At 35.9% G+C, this 25,749-nt stretch overlaps 1 protein-coding gene across 3 annotated transcripts in view; it reads right to left on the bottom strand.

Annotated features, from left to right (window-relative positions):
• Positions 1–25,749, bottom strand: part of PIBF1 (progesterone immunomodulatory binding factor 1) — a 230,594-nt gene that overhangs the window by 70,093 nt on the left and 134,752 nt on the right. For all 3 annotated transcript variants that reach the window (XM_070800340.1, XM_070800339.1, XM_070800338.1), the window contains exons 12-14: positions 25,512–25,662; positions 16,180–16,270; positions 1,327–1,429 (exon numbers count right to left, since the gene is read on the bottom strand). In XM_070800340.1, the coding sequence (XP_070656441.1) occupies positions 1,327–1,429; positions 16,180–16,270; positions 25,512–25,662 (345 nt within the window). The remainder of the gene's footprint in view (positions 1–1,326; positions 1,430–16,179; positions 16,271–25,511; positions 25,663–25,749) is intronic.

The raw sequence follows: 25,749 nt of genomic DNA, 5'->3' as shown, positions 1-25,749 counted from the left end.
AATATATAAATTACTCAAAAGAGTACAGATTCTGAGAGACTTTCCCTCCTGTTTTTTCAACATCTATCATGAAGAGTCTACTGGTATACAAGCAATCTAATATTATCACCTTTCAGCTAATTAGTTTATGGAATTCTTTTTCAATTTAAGAAAATTTTTCTAAGGCAGGAAAAAGTAAAATCCACAGAATATATCAAATTCTAATACTTTTTTCAATTGCAAGGGAAAAAGTATATACTACAGTCAGTAGAAACCTTTTTAGGATTACTGATTCTCTATAAGTCTTATGAAAAAATTTCAAACATACACAAAAGTACAGAACTGAATACTGAATCTATATGTACCCGTCACCAAGCTTCAATCATTATCAACATTTTGAGATTCTTTTATTATTTACTGAGCTCCTCTCCCACATTTTTATGGAACATGAATTCCAGGCATATCAATATCACATCATATCATATCATATCACAAATACTTTGAGCATAAAGATCCTCCTAATGCTGTAGCATTAAAAGCACATTACATAGAAGGCACTATGTAGACAAATATGAACAGGTCTGTAGGCAAACAAATGCGGAATATATGGTACATATTAACAGTTTTTAATATACTCATTTAAAAGTCCCTTTATTATAAGACCTAAAATACTAACATAGAAAAATTCATTATGCTGAAACTCAGGAAATAAAGGGAATGCTACGAAGGTGGTATCTTTGGTTTGAATTGGTTTTATTACTTGAATTTCAGAAGAATAGAAAACTGGAATTAGATACTGATTAAATAAGAAGATTGGAAGTACTATGTAAAATGTACATACTGTCTTTAAATGATACAGTAAAATGCTAAGCAAAAGAAATATAAATTTGAGATTTTTAAAAGTAAGTATAATTTGGGAACTATCATATATCAAAGACTGTGAGAGGTTTAGTGTATACCAGTCAAGTGTGTTTAATAGATAAGTCATTTTTCATCAAGGAAGTAAAAAAGCAAATTTATTTTAAAAACGAGGCTTTAGTTTAAAACTTAAAATGCCACCAAAATTTGCTAAACTTGCTTTGCCAGTGTATATTTTCAGAAATCAAAGCTTTGTCTGTCTAGCCTGCATTTATATTTAGTCTAGGTATTTAACCTGTTTTTTTGATCTTAGGTTTTACCATACACTGTACGTTGCTTTATTCAGTTAGTTTTCATAGACTGTAAAATCGTTTTGTACTAGCAAACAGCTTATTTTGAAACTGCTCAGAAAACACACAAAGGAGTAACAAGGAATTACAATCAACACTGTGATTCTTCATGTGTGCTTCGTTTGTTTAGGGTATTTACCTCTTGTGAAAGCTGTGTTACTTGGTTCTTTTGATGGTCCAGTTCTTTTAAAACCAACGAGTTCTGTTTTTCTAACTGAAGCACTCTTCTTGCCAAGTGGACACTAGGAGAATGGAATAAGAAAATCAGTGTGTACAAAAGAGGACTACTACCTCAAACATTAAAAATGTGCTGTGTGCTTAAAAATTGACCATCTCCTAATAACACTTAAATATTAACAGGAAAAAATATAAAGTCAAGTAGTATTCTCAGGTGTCAACAGTAGGAGACCAACATCCCAACAACTCAGAATTTTGAAAGTAAAATAAAAAATCTTCATGATAATGCAACTGTGATATGTTCATTATCACAGTAATAGTTTCTAGCCCTTGCTATAAAAGTGGAGAGTTACATCGTGATATCTGCTTGAAAAGACCGCAAGAAAGCAATTTACAGCTTTTTTCCATTTTTTATAAAAATTTCCTTTTTACATAACAAATAAGGCAATTAGTTGAAACAATAATAACCTTGCACTTTGAAAAGCATCAGTGTTTTCCTCAGACAACATAATGCATTTCATAACAAAAAACACAACTGAAAAGATTTTCTATTGAAAATAGAGATGAAAAACATGTAGGAAAAGTAGAGACAGATGTCTAAAAGTAAAGGTAAAGATTCTGTACTAGAAGAAGAAACTAAAAGATCACACTGTGATGACCACATCACAACTTATTTACTGAGTGTAACCTTCAGTATTTAAAATCACATTAAATGAAAAATGTCCCAATTCCACTTTTAAGACACAATGGAAAAGTTAAAAAAGGCTCAGCTATAAAATGATTCTTCCTAACCATTGGGGCACAATGTTTTAAGAAACTGCTAAAAATGCTGAAAAGACTTGTTCTGTAATTCCAGAAACTTAAAAATTTAATATTTATTACATTTTCATAGTCCATAAGCTTAGTCCATTAATCCCAGAATCTCAAGATCTGCAGAAATTGAGAAGACAGGATGTTCTACAATGACAAGAAGAAAAATATTTTCGTTCTAACTCAAATTATAGGACAGAAATAATTCCATTGTATTTTAAATACTTCCTAACATCAGAAAAAGGAATTCATACAAAACTCTGGAAAAAATTGCCAAATATCACCCTATATACCTATTTCTAAGAACCTGTTATTCCAAATGATGAGTTCTTTTGTTATACAGTGACTGGGTAGCTCACTTAGGTATGCTCATATCCGAGTTTCTATCTTTTTGACGCCTAAGATTTTGCCTTAATAACCAATTGAAGTTAGACATGGAAAACACACAGTCTTTCTGTGCCTGACAATCATTTTTTACAAAAAAAACAGCTTTATCAACATAAAATTTTCTTGATATGTAATTTACAATACCAGAAATCCCATCGATTTAAAATTTACAATTCAATAGCTTTTAGTATATAGAGAATTGTACAACTATAATTTAGTTTTAGAATATTTTCATTACTCCTCCCCCTCAAAAAAAATTTGTACCCATTAGCATTACTCCCTTTCCTCCCTGTTTAGTCTGAGGGAATCATTCATTTACTTTCTGCCTTTATTGATTTTTTAGGTATCTGCAGTTTAGTTACGTTTAGTTGCTCAGTCGTGTCTGACTCTTTGGAACCCTATGCATTGCAGCATGCCAGGCTTCTTTGTCCATCACCAACTCCCGGAACTTACTCAAACTTATGTCCATCGAGTCAGTGATGCCACCCAACCATCTCATCCTCTGTCGACCCCTTCTCCTCCTGCCCTCAATCTTTCCCAGCATCAGGGTCTTTTCCAAAGAATCAGTTCTTTACATCAAGTGGCCAAAGTATTGGAATTTCAGCTTCAGCATCAGTCCTTCCAACGAATATTCAGGACTGATTTCCTTTAGGATGGACTGTTTGAACCTCCTTGCAGTCCAAGGGACTCTCAAGAGTCTTCTCCAACAAACACAGTTCAAAAGTGTCTTCAGTGCTCAGCTTTCTTTATAAGTCCACCTCTCACATCCATACATGACTACTGGAAAAACCATAGCTTTGGCTAGACAGACCTTTGTCAGCAAAGTAATGTCTCTGCTGAGAAGGAAATGGCAACCCACTCCAGCATTCTTGGCTGGGGAATCCCAAGGATGGAGGAGCCTGGTAGGTTGCCATCTATGGGGTCGCACAGAGTTGGACACGACTGAAGCAACTTAGCAGCAGCAGCAGCTAGGTTGGTCATAGCTTTTCTTCTAAGGAGCAAGCATCTTTTAATTTCATGGCTGGAGTCACCATCTGCAGTGATTTTGGAGCCCCCCCAAAACAAAGTCTCTCACTGTTTCCCCATCTATTTGCCATGAAGTGATGGGACTGGATGCCATCATCTTAGTTTTCTGAATACTGAGTTTTAAGCCAGCTTTTTCACTCTCCTCTTTCACTTTCATTAGGAGACTCTTTAGTTCTTCTTCACTTTCTGCCATAAGGGTGGTGTCATGTTATTGATATTTCTCCCTGCAATCTTGATTCCAGCTTGTGCTTCTTACAGCCCGGCATTTCACATGATATACTCTGCATATAAGTTAAATAATCAGGGTGACAATATACAGCCTTGATGTATTCCTTTCCCGATTTGGAACCAGTCTATTGTTCCATGTCCAGTTACAACCGTTCTTGGCCTGCATACAGATTTCTCAGGAGGCAGGTAAGGTGGTCTGGTATTCCCTACTCTTGAAGAATTTTCCACAGTTTATTGTTTATGGCTATCGTATACTCAATCCCCCAATGTAAAATATATCAAGTTCTCTAAAATCTGATTTTAAAATAAGATACAGATCTTCTTCAAAAAAGTTAATGCTAATTTTAAGTTCTGTTTACATTTTAAATCTGTTGACTCATCTTTGCAAACATCAGTATTACATATCATTAGCTGTGTCTTTTCATTCGGTTAATTTAAAAACTTTGCAGTTATCTTCATTCATACTTTCATTCTGTTTTTCTCATCCTCCATACATGTTAAAATTAACTCTTTTATCTTTCTGTCTCCAACAGAACTCAGTACTAGGGTCTTTTGTGACATGGCAATTTCTTAATAAATGTATGTCGGTAGTATGGATCATATTTGTGTAGTGTTCAGTATAAAGAATACATTATTGCATAGAAACAGTTATTGATGAGATTAAATGGAATAAAGGATGCACAAAAATAATGAGATGCAAAGGTCACCCATTACTAACATTTTCAAGCAGTTAATGACTTGAAGACATCAGGTTTAATAATATTAAACAGCTCATTTGGTTTGGGTGCTTTTTGTTTTGTTTGGGAATTGCCTAATGCTCTTGTGCAGATATGGTGTGATACCACTTATCAGTGTAAAATACCACATAACACAAACCACTGAATTCAAGAAATTCTTGGTATGCTGGTGCTTAAGCCCTAACACCAAAGATATCACTACATTGAATTTCCCTGCTTTTGGTTGGCGGGTTCTGAGAGAGAAAAATCTACTCTAAATAGAAGGAAGGTATCTTACAATTTCTTGAAATCACCCAGAAATGTGTTCTACAGTGTTTCAATGGATATTTCATAGCACTATTTGATTGAGAAAACCTTTCTAAGAACTGATGCTGATGGGAACAACTGTGACTATTACTATGAATGCTAATATTGTCATTTATGACCCACGTTTAGAAAATGAAAGACACTGTGGTACAACTGGTCTACAACTGACTCACTGATCATGTTTCTAAAATTCACTTCCATTCTGACTGGCGTGAGATGGTGCCTCATAGTGGTTTTGATTTGCATTTCTCTGAGAATGAGTGATGTTGAGCATCTTTTCATGTGTTTGTTAGCCATCTGTATGTCTTCTTTGGAGGAATGTCTATTTAGTTCTTTGGCCCATTTTTTGATTGGGTCATTTATTTTTCTGGAATTGAGCTGTAGGAGTTGCTTGTATGTTTTTGAGATTAGTTGTTTGTCAGTTGCTTCATTTGCTATTATTTTCTCCCATTCTGAAGGCTGTCTTTTCACCTTGCTAATAGTTTCCTTTGTTGTGCAGAACCTTTTAAGTTTAATTAGGTCCCATTTGTTTATTTTTGCTTTTATTTCCAATATTCTGGGAGGTGGGTCATAGAGGATCCTGCTGTGATGTATGTTGGAGAGTGTTTTGCCTATGTTCTCCTCTAGGAGTTTTATAGTTTCTGGTCTTACGTTTAGATCTTTAATCCATTTTGAGTTTATTTTTGTGTATGGTGTTAGAAAGTGTTCTAGTTTCATTCTTTTACAAGTGACTGACCAATTTTCCCAGCACCACTTGTTAAAGAGATTGTCTTTTCTCCATTGTATATTCTTGCCTCCTTTGTCAATGATAACGTGTCCATATGTGCGTGGATTTATCTCTGGGCTTTCTATTTTGTTCCGTTGATCTGTATTTCTGTCTTGTGCCAGTACCATACTGTCTTGATGACTGTGGCTTTGTAGTAGAGCCTTAAGTCAGGCAGGTTGATTCCTCCAGTTCCATTCTTCTTTCTCAAGATTGCTTTGGCTATTCGAGATTTTTTGTATTTCCATACAAATTGTGAAATTATTTGTTCTAGCTCTGTGAAGAATACCATTGGTAGCTTGATAGGGATTGCAAGAATGGCTGGGATCCAAAAGTCTACTAGCAATAAGTGCTGGAGAGGGTGTGGAGAAAAGGGAACCCTCTTACATTGTTGGTGGGAATGCAAACTAGTACAGCCACTATGGAGAACAGTGTGGAGATTCCTTAAAAAACTGGAAATAGAACTGCGTTATGATCCAGCAATCCCACTGCTGGGCATACACACTGAGGAAACCAGAATTGAAAGAGACACGTGTACCCCAATGTTCATCGCAGCACTGTTTATAATAGCCAGGACATGGAAGCAACCTAGATGTCTATCAGCAGATGAATGGATAAGAAAGCTGTGGTACATATACACAATGGAGTATTACTCAGCCATTAAAAAGAATACATTTGCATCAGTTCTAATGAGGTGGATGAAACTGGAGCCTATTATACAGAGTGAAGTAAGCCAGAAAGAAAAACACCAATACAGTATACTAACGCATATATATGGAATTTAGAAAGATGGTAACAATAACCCTGTATACGAGACAGCAAAAGAGACACTGTTGTATAGAACAGTCTTTTGGACTCTGTGGGAGAGGGAGAGGGTGGGATGATTTGGGAGAATGGCATTGAAACATGTGTAATATCATATATGAAATAAGTTGCCAGTCCAGGTTCGATGCACGATACTGGATGCTTGGGGCTGGTGCACTGGGACGACCCAGAGGGATGGTATGGGGAGGGAGGAGGGAGGAGGGTTCAGGATGGGGAACACATGTATACCTGTGGCGGATTAATTTTGATATATGGCAAAACCAGTACAATATTGTAAAGTTAAAAAATTAAATTAAATTAAAAAAAAATAAAAATTCACTTCCAAGTCAGTAGTAAGGACAGCAGAATACATCTTCTTACAGATTATTAAAAATCACGTTAAATGCCCTTAAGAACCCTTGTTCTAGGAAACAAAGAAAAAGAATATAGTATCAAGAATAAAAAAATACTGTGAGATAATTTTTCTTCAAAAAATAAAATATTTAAGCACACAGAACACTCAGGAGAAACGATAAATAAAACTTTTAATCATTAGAATACTTGCAGTTAAACTTTTTAAAAATGATAAAAAGAAAATTAGCAATTTTTCCCTCTGGATCATGAATATCAATGACTGTAGAAAAGCAAGCTGAGTTGGAAGAAACATATTCATTAATTAATTCAATACAATAATCATGAACATTCTCTTTTAACAAACATTTATTAAAAACCTATCATCTACATAGGCACTAGGATTTCACAATTTCTTCCTGGAGGAGCTAACTGTCTACTGAAGAAGATGGGCAAGTAAAAAAAATTATAGTAGTACATTAAATAATATAAAAGGCCACACTGAAGAATGAAAATTAACTAATGCAGTGACAAAGCAGAGAAACTGCATTCTGGGTAGAGGGAAAAGCAGAAGTGGAGAATGATCTGCTGGAGAAAATTGAAAGCAGTATGGTATGGATTGGAGCTTCCCAAGTAGCTCAGCAGTAAAGAATTTGTCGCCATACACGAGAGGCAAGAGAAGCAAGTTCAATCTCTGGGTTGGGAAGATCCCCTGGAGGAGGGCATGGCAACCCACTCCAGTATTCTTGCCAGAAAAATATCATAGACAGAGGAGCTTGGCAGGCTACAGTCCATGAGGTCACAAAGAGTTGGACATGACTGGAGCGAGTGAGCATGCATATCAGACACTTTTCATGTGACAGTGTGTGCATATAACATATATATGTATATATAAACATATGTGAGTGACAAAGAGTTGGACACGATTGAGCAACTGAACACACACACATCCACATACTATTCCTGAGTACATGCTCAGTTTTTCCCCCCAATAGGGATTCATACAAAAAGTTTGGAGACTACTGTTCTAGGCCAGTTTTGTCCAACAGAATACAAGCTACACATGCAGTTTAAATTTTCTATTAGCCACATTGAAAAGGTACAAGGTTCTTACTTCACGATATCAAAAATTATCTCAAAGTGGATCAAAGACTTATATGAAAGAGTTAAAAGTATAAATTCTTAGAAGGAAACACAGAAGAAAATCTTCACAAACTTGGATCTGGAAAAAGATCCTCAGACATGGCACCAAAAGTACAAATGACAAAAGAAGCAGCAAACTGGACTGTATAAAAATTAAAAAGTTTTGTGCTTCAAGAGGGACTTCCTTGGTGGTCCAGTGGTTAAGAATCCGCCTACCAATGCAGATGACATGATTTCAATCCCTGGTCCAAGAAGATCCCACATGTCACGGAGCAAATAAGCCCACGCGCTACTACTACTGAAGCCTGCGAGCTCTAGGGCCTGTGTTGCACCACACAGAAGCCACCGCAATGAGAAGCCCGGGCACCACAATGAAGAGTAGCCCCCATTGGCTCCAACTAGAGAAAGTCCATGCATAGCAACAAAGAGCCTGAGCAGCCCAAAATAAATAAGTTAAAAAAAACAAAGAGAGTAAGTGAAAAGGTAACCCACAGAATTGGCAAAAAAGATTTTAAAATACTTATCTGGTAAGGGACTTGGAGATACCAAGGGAACATTTCATGCAAAGGTGGGCACAATAAAGGAGAGAAATGTAATGGACCTAACAGAAGCAGAAGATATTAAGAAGATGTGGCAAGAAAACACAGAAGAACTATACAAAAAAGATATTCATAACCCAGATAACCACGATGGTGTGATCAATCACCTAGAGCCAGACATCCTGGTACACGAAGTCAAGTGGGTCTTAGGAAGCATCACTACAAGCAAAACTAGTGGAGGTGATGGAATTCCAGTTGAACTATTTCAAATCCTAAAAGATGATGCTGTGAAAGTGCTGCAATCAATATGCCAGCAAATTTGGAAAACTTGGCAGTGGCCACAGGACTGGAAAAGGTCAGTTTTCATCCCAATCCCAAAGAAAGGCAATGCCAAAGAATGTTCAAACTACTGCACAATTGCACTCATCTCACACGCAAGCAAAGTAACGCTCAAAATTCTCCAAGCTAGGCTTCAATAGTATGTGAACCAAGAACGTCCAGATGTTCAAGCTGGATTTAGAAAAGGCAGAGGAAAGAAAGAAAGAAGGAACGAAAGAAAGTGAAGTAGCTCAGTTGTGTCCGACTCTTTGTGAGCCCATGGACTGTAGCCCACCAGGCTTCTCCATCCATGGGATTTTCCAGGCAAGAATACCGGAGTGGGTTGCCATTTCCTTCTCCAGGGGATCTTCCTGACCCAGGGATCGAACCCAGGTCTCCCACATTGCAGGCAGATGCTTTACCCTCTGAGCCACCAGGGAAGCCCCAGAAAAGGCAGAGGAACCAGAGATCATATTGCCAACATCCACTGGATCACAGAAAAAACAAGAGAATTCCAGAAAAACCTCTACTTCTGCTTCATTGACTATGCTAAAGCCTTTGACTGTATGGATCACAACAAATTGTGGAAAATTCTTAAAAAGATGGGAATACTAGACCACCTTACCTTCCTCCTGAGAAACCTGTATGCAAGTCAAGAAGCAACAGTTAGAGCCAGACATAGAACAATAGACTGACTTCAAATTGGGAAAGGAGTACATCAAGGCTGTATATTGTCACCCTGCTTATTTAACTTATATGCAGATTACATCATGCGAAATGTCAGGCTGGAAGAAGTACAAGCTGGAATCAAGATTGCAGGGAGAAATATCAATAACTTCAGATATGCAGACGACACCACTCTTATGGCAGAAAGTGAAGAGGAACTAAAGAGCCTCTTGATGAAGTGAAAGAAGAGAGTGAAAAAGCTGGCTTAAAACTCAACATTCAAAAAATTAAGATCATAGCATTTGGTCCCATCATTTCATGGCCAATAGATGGGGAAACAATGGAAACAGTGAGAGACTTCATTTTCTTGGGCTCCAAAATCACTGCAGATGGTGACTCCAGTCATGAAATTAAAAGATGCTTGCTCCTTGGATGAAAAGCTATGAGCAACCTAGACAACATATTAAAAAGCAGAGACATTACTTTGCTGACAAAGGTCCGTCTATCCAAAGCTATGGGTTTTCCAGTAGTCATGTATGGATGTGAGAGTTGGACCATAAAGAAAGCTGAGTGCCAAAGAATTGATGCTTTTGAATTCTGGTGTTGGAGTAGACTCCTGAGACTCCCTTGGACAGCAAGGAGATCAGACTAGTCAACGATAAAGGAAATCAGTCCTGAATATTCATTGGAAGGACTGATGCTGAAGCTCCATTGCTTTGGCCACCTGATGTGAAGAGCTAACTCATTGGAGAAGACCCTGATGAAGGTAGGGGGAGAAGGGGATGACAGAGAATGAGATGGTTGGACGGCATCACTGACTTGATGGACATGAGTTTGAGCAGGCTCCGAGAGTTGATGATGGACAGGGAAGCCTGGCGCCCTGTAGTCCATGCTGTTGCAAAGAGTCGGTGTCTTACCTATATTATGTTGAGTTATGTTCCTTCTATGCCTACTTTCTGCAGGCATAGAAGGTTTTTTTTTTTTTTAATTATAATTTTTTTAAATTATAAATGGGTGTTGAATTTTGTTGAAAGCTTTCTCTGCATCAATTGAGATGATCATATGGTTTTCTCTTTTAATTTGTTAATATGGTGCATCACACTGATTAATTTGTATATATTAAAGAGTCCCTGCATCCCTGGATAAGGTCCACTTGATCATGATATATGATCTTTTTAATGTGTTGTTAGATTCTGTTTGCTAGAGCTTTGTTGTAGACTTTTGCATCTATGTTCACCAGTGATATTGGCCTTAACTGTCTTTTTTTGTGGCATCTTTGTCTGATTTTGCTATCTGGGTGATGGTGGCCTCGCAAAATGAGTTTGGGAGTTCTCCTTTCTCTGAAATTTTCTGGAAGACTCTGAGGATAAGTGTTAGTTCTTCCCTAAACTTTTGGCCGAATTCACCTGTGATTGCTTCTATATTTCAACCTCCTAAATATTTAAATGTCGCACATTGCTGTGCTGAGTAGTTTGATGTTACGGGTGTATTCTTTCAGGAATCTGGGATATTAGAAGTCAGAAGAAAGGATGTGATTTTAGCTTAAATGAAATTCAAGGCAAGACAAATGAACAATTGCTCAACTATGCTGAGTTTATGTCTCCTTAACTACAATGCACATACAACGAAAACAAGTCTTTATAGTGAGTTCTTTATAATGAGTAACCAGGGATACAGTCAGGAAAAATGACTCCTGCTAAAGTCTGGTTGGTAGGCTATTTATTTATTTAGTACTGAACTCCTCAAGAAAGCACTGCTTTTACAGGTTCTTTGTTGATACTACAGTAGGTACAGCATTCAATTCTTCTTTGTAATTACATAATTGCCATGTGATTTTTTTTACCTGCACCAAGATCAAATTTGACATGAACTAGAAACTAATATCACCAGAGTACAGTTTTGTATTTAAATTTTAAACTAAATTTTTACCTGTTATATGGTAAATTAATTCCCATGGGTTATCTCTTAGCTTTCTTCAGCACCTCATGACTCTAAGTAAAAGTTACCATTTTGGATTTGTCAATGGAAGTCAGTACTTCTGATTATCACACACAATTTCATAGAAGCATAGCCCAGCCAAAGTGAACATGGTTGACCTTTGCTCACATCTGAGTTATCAAAGCACAATGGGGGACTGACACTCTGTCTTGAGTCCTTCAATACTGGATACTTCACTTAGTATTACCAAAATTTAAATAACTAACTGTATATACTTAGGTACCTGCTAATTAGTTACATAGTCTGAAATAACATTTGGCTTTTTGATCTTTTTCAGTTTTAGAAGGTCAGAGTTCTGTCTCTATTAGCATGGCATGAAGAAATGGTTCAAAAAAAGGGCACACAGGCCAGAATGATTTCAGCTTCAGAAAGCATCAGGTTGCTCCCTGCACTGCCCACTTTCTTGGCAGTTACAGGGACTAAATAAATAGTGGTGTATTCTGATTACCTATAGTTGTATGTCTTTTTCTAGTTTCTCTGTAGGGTTAAACTTTCAAGTTGATTAGCAGTAGCTTTTTAAAGGACTATTCCTAAAACCAACCCAAATGAAATAAGCACAACTTTTCTCTAAGGACAAAAATGAGAACTCACATATGTGAGAATAAAGGAGAGGAAAAACAAAATTACTTTATGCTCAAAAGTCTGCTAGAGAAAAAGCAAAGCTCCCTCTGTGTTATTTTTTTCTTTATTATAAAGATTAGTCTACTGTGAAAGTTTCAACTTAAAGCTCTTTATAAAACTAGACAGAAACTAAAACAAAGGTCAGTAGTACGCAGTAAATCTTGCAATTTGAAAGGTTTAAAAACCCTCAGAAAAGTCTCCACATTCAGGCCTGCCAAAACAAACAGAGATGCACACACTAGGACCAGTTAGTGCCTGGGTGTTGCCCATTTAGTGTTATAAGCTAAAGAGCATAACCAAAACATGCAACCAGAAAATCTTGTTTGCTATTTTCAAAACAATCATGACCGAAACAAAAACATTACTTCAGATTTTCAAGTTTAGTCAAGAAGAGCTTATTTTATTTTAATCTGCTTTAATTGTCTAAGCCTTTTTAACTTTCCATGACTTTGGCCCAGAAAGCTTAATACAATATTTAGTTATTGCTCATATCTCTCTTGAAAGTTCAAACTGGGAGCAACCTTATTTAATAATTGTAATGCGTTTAGGATACATTTCTGGAATTTATTTTTCAAACTAATTTTTATGGGAAACTGGCATTATGGATCTATGTCTTAAGAAACTGACTTATATCAAAGAAAGTGAATCTCAAAACTAGTTTCATGTCCAGGGGTTGTTTCTACTAATTACTTCAAGAGGGTCTCATTACAATAAAACAAAATTGTTTTAAATGAAAATTCAAATTATGCCTCACTGGCATTTTTGGAACACTGGCCTCATCTCTAAAATCAATGCTTTGATCAATTTATTTTAAGGAACATTGACTAACATAACAAACTTCACTTGAACACCTACTCAATGCCAACATTCACTGTGATGAACTTCGCATCCATTTTCTCATTTTAATTTCATAATCTGCCTTAAGTGGCAATAGGCAACTAGTGAAAATTTTCAGTGACCGTCAATTTACTAACAGCAATACGGCACTCAAAAACAGAAGGCCTACAAACTAAAGTTTTGAATAACCATTGAAATTTATCTATTTATGTTCAGGGTAAAATTAGAAGACAAAAAGTTAAACTTCTAAGTTACATACAATAACACCATAAATATGTAGAAAAATATATCTATCTGTATACATTTTTGAATGGTTATCTTTGGATAGCAGGATTACTGGTAATTTCACCAATTTTCTAAAATAAACATGTATTATTTTTATAATCAGAAACCCCCTCAATTAAGTGCTACCCTGAAATACCTGAATTGGTTCTTGAGTATTTGTTGTTGTTAAGTCCCTAAGTTGTGTCGGACTCTTTTGCAACCCCTTGGAATGTGGCTTGCCAGGCTCCTCTTTTCATGGGATTTCCCAGGCAAGAACACTGGAGAGGGTTGCCACTTCCTTCTCCAGAGGATCTTCCCTATCCAGGGATCGAACTTACGCCTCCTGCTTTGTTAGACGGATTCTTTACCACTGAGCCACCAGGGAATGGGTTGTTGAATATATGAGATTTCAAATCAAACACTGTATGAATGGGGTATATTGTATAGCAGATGTGAAACAAGCTCCTTTGAAATTTCAATACACTTTGTTATGGGCTGATGTATAATGGAAACTTTGTTATGGAAATATTTCATGGGCCATTCTGTTATTTTATAAGTCACCTTAAGCTTCCATTGTTTTAATTTCAAATGTGATGAATTACATATAAATTTTCTAGAAGATTATATTGCTTTCATCTTTTTTTTTTGATTAGAGGATAATTGCTTTGCAAAGTTGTATTGGTTTCTGCCATACAATAATCTTAAATAAATTAAACCTAAAGCACAAAGCCATTAACTTCTTTACAAATATCCATTAAGAAATCAAATAAGGACTTTGCAAACTTCAGAAATGCATCAGATCCTCAAAAGGGATTTTCTTTGCCACGGGTCAACTTTGTGCGTACAGTAGGTACTCAATAAAAGTTGTTGAATGAATGGGAAAAGGAATGCATAAATGTCCTCTTTGGCTATCCAGACTTACTTTCCCTTCACTCCATTTAGATGACCTGAGAAGCACTTCCTCAAAATAACCCTCTGGTTCATCATGAGAAGAATGCCTGGCACCAGCTGGTAGGAGGTATTAATAGCATGCCCATTAGGCACTTGTTCAAGGCACATAGATAGCTCAGTGATAAAATCTTTAGAAATATTTGGACAGACAGTTAAGATTATGCAGAACATGAATCAGTTGTGGTTCCTTATATTTTCAGTCTAAATATTAAGAAATCAACATCTGTTTTGGAAATTCCAAAAAAAAATTAAGGCAATAGTAATAATTGCTTTCAATTTTAGAATAACTGAGCATCATTTGGGGTTACCGAAAGAAACCTTACAAGAGAAAATTTCTTTTTTCTTGTGAACAAGATGCATTTGAAGGAATTGGATGCTAAAATAGAGAAGATTATGGACTTTTTCCTTCAAATTTCAATTTTTAGCATTTTACCAATCATTTGCCACTGATAAAAAAAAAAGTTGCTTGCCCATAAAATTACCTTTCTATTTTTCCCTTGGCAATATAATCCTCAAATACAGAGATACCCTGAAAACGACAAATTATCCTAGGTCATCCTTAGTGAACTTGGAGGGACTCGGGGAAGAATGTGAATGGAATGGGATTACACCCAATTTTTCAAATAATACATGATTTAGAAATATTTGCATCTTCACTAAACAGAATTAACCATTCCAGCTACAATTTGTTATCTAGTAGTCAACTATCCTTGATCTATTTAGTGTAACTAGTAGGAAACACAAGTTCTAAGTATCTTTCTGTTACCTCTCATAAAATGACCTATATCTTACATCACTTTTGATAGCCATAAAGACATGTTATCTTCTGAGCCAAAGCTTCTATAAAAGTGTTAGAGTTAAGATTAATTGCTTTTCTTACTTAGTATGTAATGTCTCTAAATGTTTAAACCAATTCATATAAAAATAACAGATAAACAAGCAGCTTTGAATCCTCAAATACTTAGATGAAGAGACAATTCTGCTAGCTATCTCACACCATGCTGGGTAGAGACAATGGAGAATAAACAAGAATAAGATTTACTTGCTGACCTTGAGGATCTTTCCATCTGGCTGGGGAAGCAATATGGAAATGAGAGCTAACAAGATAAAGACAAATGCTTGTTGTGTGGTTACATGGAAAATAGATGTTTATAGGCAGGGAGATATACTACCATCATTTTGGGTAGAGAGACAAATAAGGCTGGAGAAGCAGAGCTACATGGAAGGGCTCAGAAGTCTGATGGAAACATTTAGATTTGTTATGGTAGCAAATGGGACTCTTTTTTGCAAAGCAGGATGAATTTAGGTGGGAGAAAGGAGTTAGGTCAACTAGAAAACCAATTAATACAGGTACAATTTTCTCTTGGTATACTTTAAACAAATAGTATTTCACAAAATAACTAGTGGATCTTCCAAAAATTTTCTTGGTCTTCATAAAGTCTTTTATATTTTCAGTCACAATATATCTGCTGGGCTTTCCTGATGGCTCAGCAGTAAAAGAATCTTCCTACAATGTAGGAATCATAGGAGCCACGGTTTTGATCCCTGGGTCGGGAAGATCCCCTGGAGGAGGAAATGGCAACTCATTTCAGTATTCCTGCCTGGAAAATCCCATGGAAAGAGAATCCTGGTGGGCTATAGTCAATGGGGTTACAGAGAGTCAGACTCAACTGAGTGACTAGTGCATATATGCTAGCTCTTTATCTCTCTCTCAATCTTTTTTCTCTCTCTTTCAAGTATAAGTCAAGGAATGTACGTGGGCGAATATGAAACAAGGGAAGAAAGGAGACACAATTCATTAATTTTAACCTGAAAAAATTTAAATGTTGCCATTATCATTGAATCCAATTCGAGGAAATTCTAATGTACACTTACAGTCTACTTAAAAATACACGAAAGGCATGATTATTACTTACTATGTTATGTTTCATGAGCAATGTAATATTTATGCGTAAGAAGAAATACAGTAACTTTATTTTGTCACTCCACTTAGTACATTATCAAAAAGCAGAATGTAATTACATTTAGCTTGACTAGATAAGTAAACAAATATATATTGATCGTACCTTTGCTTTAGTCGTCTTTTGGCTGTTGTGGGAACATTAGCACCATAGCCATAGGAAAAAAGAACCCTTTCGGCTTCAACTTCATCGTCAACTGGAAAATAATAAGTGTACACTGTGAAATTCTTTCTTCTTAAAAAGCATGGCAGAAGTGAAAATAAAAGAGGTCATAATAATGAATTAGTGAACATAAGAACACTTATATACATAATCTCAAACAGGCCATTTGTAAGTAGCAGTGTATTTCATAAAGTGTATGCTTGCTTGGAGTTGTCCCATCTATTGCTTCAAAGTGTAAGGGTCTGCATCATATGACATATTACGTTGTCTTGTTATAAAACATAATAATACAGACTGTTTATTCTGATATTCAAAGGCTTTTTGCATGAAATGTTTGTTACATAATTATGAAAAAGTAAAGATAACCTCAATCTCATCATTTCTCTTCTTGATAAAAGAAATGACTATTTTTAATTAGAAAAGATGTTCATTAAAAAAGTTATCTAACTTGTTATCAAGTTATCCTAACTTGCAATAATGAAATTATGCATTTAAGTAGAATTACTTAATTCTACTCTGTACTCTGTAAAGAAAATGTACAGTTTAAGAACCTATTGATGACTTTTTTTTTAATTACAAAAAATTTAGCAACATTTACTTCTGAATTTTGTTATTGTCACACACTCCCCAAAAGAAATTTTAACCAATAGGTTAACATTTTATGAGTAAAAAGTTTAAATGCAATGACAATTTTACTGGAAGCTGAGATGAAAAAACATTTAATCAAAGGCCATAAAAACTAAAGGTTTATAGCTCAATTTAAAGCAGTCAATGACATATAACAATTTTTATAACATTATTCATTGATAACCATTATTTTAATGTAAAAAAGAGAAACCTACTTTCAGAAGTGTTTCAAGTTTAAAACAAAGCCACAAATTTTACATTAGTAAGGAAGTTACTTGCAGGCCTATCACTGTAATATGCCCTTTTTTGTTGTTTGATCCTGCTGTGGTACAGTAAATATTTATTTACAAACGCTATTTGTAAGCGTTTTCCTTCAATTTTGACTCTGTTTTTCACACTGAACCAAGACCAGTTTTCAGAGGTCGGATTGTTAATTATGAGGGACATGTGGAAGCGAGAGATGCTTGGTGCCATGACCAGTTGTATTATCAGCTATCGCTGCTCAGATCCAAGTTGACTTCCCTTCATCTCTATCAGAGCTACAGCTGGCATTAGATACCCATCTGACTCTTGTCTGTCTTAGACAGTTCTAAGTTCAGAAGAGAGAGGAGTAAATTTAGCTAACATCTCAAAAACTCATCACATACTGATGGACAACTTAAATTCCAGTTTAATACTTACCTGATTAGTAACTTACGGTATAATTATTCTAGTGATGATTTAATAAAGAAGCAACATGCTATACAACACGGTAAATGGTACTGAAGACATATGAATGTGTCTTAGAAGCACAACTAATATCTGAGTACTACCAATTTTCCCATGCTAGAGGCATAAAGAAGGTATGGGGAGAATGACATTTACAGAGAAGTTGCAGGAAGGAACCATAACGCGTAAAGGCACAGACTTGAGAAGTTTTAGTATTAATAATTGTAAGGAAAGTGACTACAGTTAGTCTGAAGAACAATGGTAGTAGTCTTGTTTGCTAGGCTAAAGAGTCTGGATTTTATTCTATAGATAACAAGATAACAAAAAGTTAAGAGTGATTAAAACAGGTAATGACATGACCAATAGATTTTTGTTGTTAACTCTGATTTTATATAGGAAAAAAATTCCAGTAATGAGAAAACAACTCCTCACAAGTTATAGGTACTATTATTAACTGGATTTAGGGAAGGAATGAAAAATAGAATTCCATACAGACCTGTGGAATGACTAGCCTACAGACACTAACTGAAATTGTGGAAAGGGATAAGATTATCCAGAAAATAGGTAAGTAAGAGTTAAAGAGGATGAGGGGAAAAAATCCCCAGGAACTAGAAACAGTTAGATAGAAGAAGAGATAATAAAAATGATGGAGAAGAAACAATCAAAAGTGATGATTTAAGAAGCAAGAGAAGAGTTTTGAAAAATGTGACAAATGCTGAGCAAGAGGTTACAAATAGAAGGAGGATGGAGAAGAGGTCCCTCAATTGACAGAAATCTGATATTTACAAAAAATTTATTTACTTTCTGGACAATACCTGTACTTTTAACAACTTGATGAGATCTTTGAAAACAAAACTCCTCAAATACTTAATATTATGTGCGGGCTTAGTTGCTTCAGTTGTGTCTGACTCTCTGTGACCCTATGGACCATGGCCTGCCAGGCTCCTCTGTCCATGGTATTCTCCAGGCAAGTTACTGGAGTGGGTTGCTATTTCCTTCTCCAACGTAATATTTCACTTAATTACAAAAAGCAATTCAAGCGTAAACAGGATACTGCAATTTGCCATGGTTTGTTATTGTTCAGTCATATCTGACTCCGACCCCATGGACTGAAGCACACCTGGCTTCTTGGTCCTTTATCATCTCCTGGAGTTTGCTCAAACTCACATGCATAGTCGATGACACCATCCAACCATTTCATCTTCTGTTGTCCCCTTCTCCTCCTTCCCTCAATCTTTCCCAGCATCAGTCTTTTCCAGTGAGTCAGCTCTTCGCATCAGGTGTCCAAAGTATTGGAGTTTCAGCTTCAACATCAGTCCTTCCAATGAATATTCAGGGCTGATTTCCTTTAGGATCGACTGGGCTGATCTCTTTGCTGTCCAAGTGACTCTCAAGAGTCTTCTCTAGCACCACAATTTGAAAGCTTCAATTTTTCAGTGCTCAGCCTTCTTTATGGCCCAATTCTAACATCCAAACATGACTACTGGAAAAACCATACATATGTATGGACTTTGGTCAGCAAAGTGATGTTTCTGTTTTTTAATACACTGTCTGAAGCTCCAATCTGTGGCCACCTGATGTGAACAGCTAAATCATTGGAAAAGACCCTGATGCTGGGAAAGACTGAGGCAGAAGGAGAAGACGGTGACAGAGGATGAGATGGCTGGATGGCATCACCAATTCAATGGACAGAAACTTGGGCAAACCTTGGGAGACGCGAGGGACAGCGAAACCTGGCATGCTGCAGTCCATGGGGTCACAAAGAGCTGGCTGCACTGGGCAACTGAACAACAACAACAACTAGGTTTGTCAGAGCTTTTCTTCCAAGGATCACGCGTCTTTTAGTTTCAGAGCTACAGTCACCGTCTGCAGTGATTTTGGATCCACAGAAAATAAACTGTCACTGTTTCCATTTTTTCCCCCATCTATTTGCCATGAAGGGATGGGAATGTACGCCATGATCCTACTTTTTTGAATGTTGAGTTTTAAGCCAGCTTTTTCACTCCTCTTGTACCTTGATTAAGGAGGCTCTTTAGTTCCGCTTCACATGAAGGTGGTATCTGCATATCTGAGGTTGTTGATATTTCTCCCAGCAATCTTGATTCCATCTAGTGCTTCACCCAGCCCAGCATTTTGCATGATGTACATTCTACATATAAGTTAAATAAGCAGGCTTACAGCTTTGACAAAGATGTACTCCTTTCTCAATTGGCAAATTGACAAATACTCAATTTGACAAATACTCCATTTGACAAATACTTCTTTCTCAATTATGAACCAGTCCACTGTTCCATGTCTGGTCCTAAGTGTTGCTTCTTGACCTGCGTACAGGTTTCTCAGGTGGTGATACCCATCTCTTTGGGAATTTTCCATTTAGTTGTGATCCACAGTCAAAGGCTTTAGCGTGGTCAATGAAGCGGAAGTAAATGTTTTTCTAAGATCCAGAGTGCTGGCAATTTGATCTAGGTTCCTCTCCCTTTTCTAAATCTAGCCTGTACATCTGGATGTTCTTGGTTCATGTACTACTGAAGCCTAGCTTGAAGGATTTTGAGCATTACCTTGCTAGCCTGTGAAATGAGCACAACTGCACAGTAGTCTGAACATTTTTTGGCATTGCCTTTCTTTGGGATTGGAATGAAAACTGATCTTTCCCAGTCCTGTGGCCACTGCCGAGTTTTCCAAATTTCCTGGCATATTGAGTGCAGCACTTTAAAAGCATTATCTTTTAGGATCTGAAATAGCTCAGACGGAATTCCATAACTTCCATTAGCTGTTTGTAGTGAGGTTTTCTAAAGCCCACTTGACTTCACACTCCAGGATGTCTCGCTTGAAATCTGTGACCACACCATCATCGTGGTTATCTGGGTTGTTGAGACTTTTTCTTGTCATGGTTACACCTTAATAAATAAAGCCTAAGCATCTTTGTGTCTGCTGAAATGAGACGAATTAGATGACAATCCTTTGAGTACTGTACACACTATGGTACTAAAAAAGAATGTTTTGCCCTTACATCTCACAAATTTCATTTTTCAGTAAGTAAATCCTTAAACAAGGATAGGAATATTCTAATTTCCAGTGTAAATGGATAGAAAAGAACCTAGTTTACCGGTCTTCCAAGTACAAATAAATCTAGTTTAACAAAGATATGGTTTATACAATGTCACAGCAAAAAGATTAATTTCCAAATCTTTTCTAAAAAATTTTATTAAGAAAATATTTTACATATATGAAAAACCTGAAAGAAATATACACATATATCCAGCATCTGGCATCCAAATTATACATCGTACTATATTTACTTCTCACACATCTGTCCATCACTGTATTCATCCATGTTGTTGTTGTTGTGTTAGTCGCTCAGTCGTGTTCGACTCTTGGTGACCCCATGGACTGTAGCTTGCCAGGCTCCTCTGTCCATGAGATTCTCCAGGCAAGGATACTGGAGTGGGTTGCCATTCCCTTCTCCAGAGGATCTTCCCAACCCAGGGATCAAACCTAGGTTTCCTGCACTGCAGGCCGATTCTTAACCATCTGAGCTACCAGTGCTGTGCACTCGTGAATCTTATTTGTTGATGCATTTCAAAAGAAGCTGCAGTACTGAGCCTTCACTCCAAACAGTTCAATGAGTAAATTATCAACTACAGTTCAATAATATTTACAGTTCTTTTTTAAAAATAAAATTTACATATGGTGAAAGGTACAAATCTTAAGTCTACCTACCATTCATTGCATTTTGAGAAATATATACAGTTGACCCTTGAACAACAAGGGTTTGAACTGCTTGGGTCACACTCATACATGAATATTTTTCAATAAATACACTGGAAAAATTTTTTTGCGATTTGAAACAATTTGAAAAAACTTGCAGGTGAACCATGTAGCCTTAAAATATCAAAAAAAGCTAAGAATAAGGTAAGTCATGAATACATAAAGTATATGTAGATGCTAGTCTATCCTTATATAGGCATAGGTAATATTTAACAAAATTAATAATGTATGAGTTTTCTTATTGTTTTATAACCTTGCTGTCAAACAATTATATTACTGTACTGTATGTCTCTCTCTTATAACTGAAGAAACTGCATATTAGTGTATCATCACAGGTAAGTAGCTTTTTAAAAGGTTTAACAATGTTTCCAATACTGTAATGTAAATATGACTGTAATACTGTATGTCACAAAAATTTTATAGTGATTCATTCCTTAGTGTATAGGCTAGGCTACCCTGAAACAGTCATATCAGTTACACTGGGCTGTGATAAAGCGATATTGCTGCTTCTTTTTTATCCATGCATGAATTTTTATACCTGTAAATAAATGTGAATTTTTTCCTTCACATTATCTTTTCATTTTTTTAATAATATGAATTTTTTACTGACATATAGTTGATTTACAATGTTGTGTTTGTGATGTATAGCAAAGTGAATATATATATTCCTTTTTATATTCTTTTCCATTATGGTTTATTGGTATAAATACAGTTGCCTGTGCTAGAAAGTAGGTTTATCTATTTAGTTTATCTACTTTTCATATACTAGTTTGTATTTCCTAATCCCAAACTCCTCTAATTGGTTTTCTCCTACCGCCTTCTTCCCCTTTGGTAACCTCAGGTTTGTTTGCTATGTCTGTGAGTTTATTTCTGTTTTGTAACTACGTTCATTTGTGCCATACTTTAGAGTCTACATATAAATGATATTATTATATTTGTCTTTCTCTTTCTGACTTACTTCACTTAGTATGATAACCTCTAGGTCCATCTATCTTTTCATTTTGGATATCTAGTATTGAAGTGAAGTGAAGTGAAGTCGCTCAGTTGTGTCTGACTCTTTGCGACCCCATGGACTGTAGCCTACCAGGCTCCTCCCTCCATTGGATTCTCCAGGCAAGAGTACTGGAGTGGGTTGCCATTTCCTTCTCCAGGGGATCTTCCCAACCCAGGGATCGAACCTGGGTCTCCCTCATTCCAGGCAGACGCTTTAACCTCTGAGCCACCAGGGAAGCCCCGGATATCTAGTATTAGCAATACATTTAACATCTACAGTGGTTTGTATCATTTAAAACAATATTGATGTAGGCGCATGCATGCTAAGTCGCTTCAGTTGTGTCCAACTCTTTGCAACCCCTACAACTGTAGCCTGCCAGGCTCCTCTGTTCATGGAATTCTTCAGGCAAGAATACTGGAGTAGGTTACCATTCCCTTCTCTAGGGGATCTTCCTAACACAGGGATCGAACCCGTGTCTCTTATGTCTCACTGCATTGGCAGGTAGGTTCTTTACTGCTAGCACCGTATGGGAAGACGATGTAAACCTACAGTATTAATATATACAGTGAAGTACTGTAAATATATTTCTTCTTATGACTTTCTTAACATTTTCTGTGGATCTTCAAATCCTTTCTCTAACTTCTGTTTTCATCATCACATAACCTTCTTACAAGGACCCTTGAGATAGGCCCATCTGGATAATCTTATGTCAAGACTTTTGTGAATATTTTCTCCGAGTCATTTTCTTAATATGGATACCATTGCTTTGTCAGATATAAGACTATGATTATTTCTCCTACTTTGCAAGTTAGTTCATTTTAAAAAAATGTCTTCTAAAAGAGCAGAGGTTTTTAATATTGATGAAATCAACTTAGTAAAGCTTTATTTTATTATAGTTCCTTTCAAGAACCTATCTAGGAAATTTTGAGCTGCATCAAGTTGCAAAAACAATCATGTTTTCCACTAAAGATTTATAGTTTTACTTATTACTTGCAAGTTTCATCTTAAGTTAGTATTAGTGTATGGTATGAAATAAGGTTGAGGTTCACTTTCAAAAATATGTCCAATTTTTTTAGCACCATGTATGGAACTTTCCTTTCTCCAGTTGAATGGTTTGCTGTCTTTATTAATAATCAGACAAGTGTGGGTCTATTTCTTAGTTCTCTATTTCATTTTATTGCTGTATCTGTCTTTACGCCAGTAGTATAGTAGCTTGACACAATAGCTTTATATTAAGTCTTGAAGTCAGTCTGTGTACGTCTTCCAATTGTGTTCCTTCCCCCGACCCGCTCACATTATTTGGGTGGTTCCAGTGTGCATATGCTCTTTGTCTTTGGGAAAGTAACTAAGAATGAAATTGCTGGATAACTGGATAGGTTGTTTGGTTTTATAAGAAAGTCTTCCTCACAAACACTGAGAATAGTCAGTCTTGCTAATTTCAGGCATTCTGGTAGGTGTGTCATGCTATTATTAAAAGTAGACTTTGAATTTTCACATAAATGGAATACTAAAATGTTAAAAAAGGAACTGTGATTGGAACAACACTGAATTAATAGAATTCATGATTTTATCTTTGGATATTTTAGAGAGTCTTCTTTAATTTTTCCTAGCAATGATTTGTATTTTGTACTGTTAAATTTATTCCTATATATTTTGTGTTTTTTGATACTATTGTAAAGGAAACTGCTTTTTAAATTTTGATTTCCAATTGTTTGCTTCTAGTATATTTTCATGTAATTATCATAGCCTGTTAAATTTACTTATCAGTGTCAGTGATCGCTTTGTAATCCGAAAACATAGTCTTTCTCTTTTCTGATCTTCATAAATTTTTTCCTATCCTCCATTAGTACACTGGCTAGGAGCTCAAATATGTTTGATAGAAGTTATGAAAACTTCTTGCCTGGTTCTAGAAGGCAATCCTTCTAGAAATCCTTGCCTGGTTCTCTCCCTTAAAGGGAAAGCAATTGATATTTCATCATTAGTTATATTAGCTATATATTTTTTATAGGTATCTCTTATCAGATTGAGGAAGTTTTCTTTCATTACTAATTTATTTAAACAGAGGGACATCTGCAAAGTTAGAGAGATAAAAAAGAGTATAGAACTTTCAAAATAAAGTGATATGATAAGAATAGCAAGGCATGAAAAAGTACAAAGATAAATGAGTCTAATCATAAAAAGACATGCTAAGGAATTTGACCTTAGGCTGATTTATGTTTATAGGGGCATTAAAGCAGGTATATGGTATAGTCAAATCTATATTTTATAGAGGTTACTCAGATGCCATGAAGAAACAGGATAAATTTGGAAACTACTGCAGTTATCACTGACCTTGGAAATTAAAAAAAGGCAATGACAGAAATGAAAAAAAGTTTTTCTTAAATTGGGCTACCAACATAATACAGTCTTCATAAGAAAAGTTACCCCAGATAGAGTCAATCTCAACTTCAGCTGAAGATTAAACCCACTTTTATAAGAATGACACTATCGTTTCTGACTTTTGAATAGAAATAATGTACTGTAGCAAACATTTCAGGCAATGGTGAAATGTTAATTTGAAATATTCTCTTGGAGTCAAGGACAACACAGGAAGATGGCAAATAAGAGGGGAATAAAGAAGTAGAAATTAAAGGTCAAAGTCTGTAACACAGGGTGTGCAATGAATTTCTATCTGTCCTTCAAGACTCATTCAAATGTTATCTCCCCTCTTTGGGATTCCTCACCTCCAACAAGGAATTAACTCACGATCTCTTCTGTACTTACCAAGATCTGCCTCTCTTTTGCTAACAGCACTTTAATTATCTGTTGACATGTTTGTCCCTCCCAGCAGAATAGACTAGGAATACCTATAAGCAAGAATTATTGCATGAACTCTACACCCCAGATCCTGGCATATGTAATCACTTTATTGCTGGATGAGTGAAATGAAATAGTAAAACAAATAAATAAATGAAAAGATAAAATCTATCATAGTTAGACAAATATATATTTTTTGCTCTCAAACTACTAGAATTAAGGTTAACTGAATTTTAAAATACAAAGTCTTCTTTCAAAGAAAGTCACAAGTAATATTTTAAAGAAATATAGCAAAGCAGTTTTAGAAACAGTATCAGGCTCCTTGTGCTGTCAGAAGAAACAGCTGTGTGTGTGTTGGGGGTGTGTGTGGGGGGAGACTTACTTTCTGCAGTTTGCATTATTATTTCGTCAAGCTCTTTTTCCAGTTTCTCGTAAGTGTCTAGCCTTGTCTTATGTTCAGAGTTCTGTGCTTGAAGTTCAGTAATGCGTTTTTCAGAAGAGGCTTGGAGACTATAAAATTCTTTAGTTAAAACCTAGGAGTGGAAAAAAAAATGGCAAAGGCAGAATTAAATAGGTTGGCAGTTAAGATGAAAACATGAAGCAAAAAATATTTTTAATGA

Source organism: Bos indicus, chromosome 12 (genome assembly GCF_029378745.1).
Source record: "Bos indicus isolate NIAB-ARS_2022 breed Sahiwal x Tharparkar chromosome 12, NIAB-ARS_B.indTharparkar_mat_pri_1.0, whole genome shotgun sequence".
Classification (NCBI taxonomy): domain Eukaryota; kingdom Metazoa; phylum Chordata; class Mammalia; order Artiodactyla; family Bovidae; genus Bos; species Bos indicus.
The sequence above is the reverse complement of the archived record's forward strand: the minus strand, read 5'-3'. Positions and strand labels throughout refer to the sequence as shown.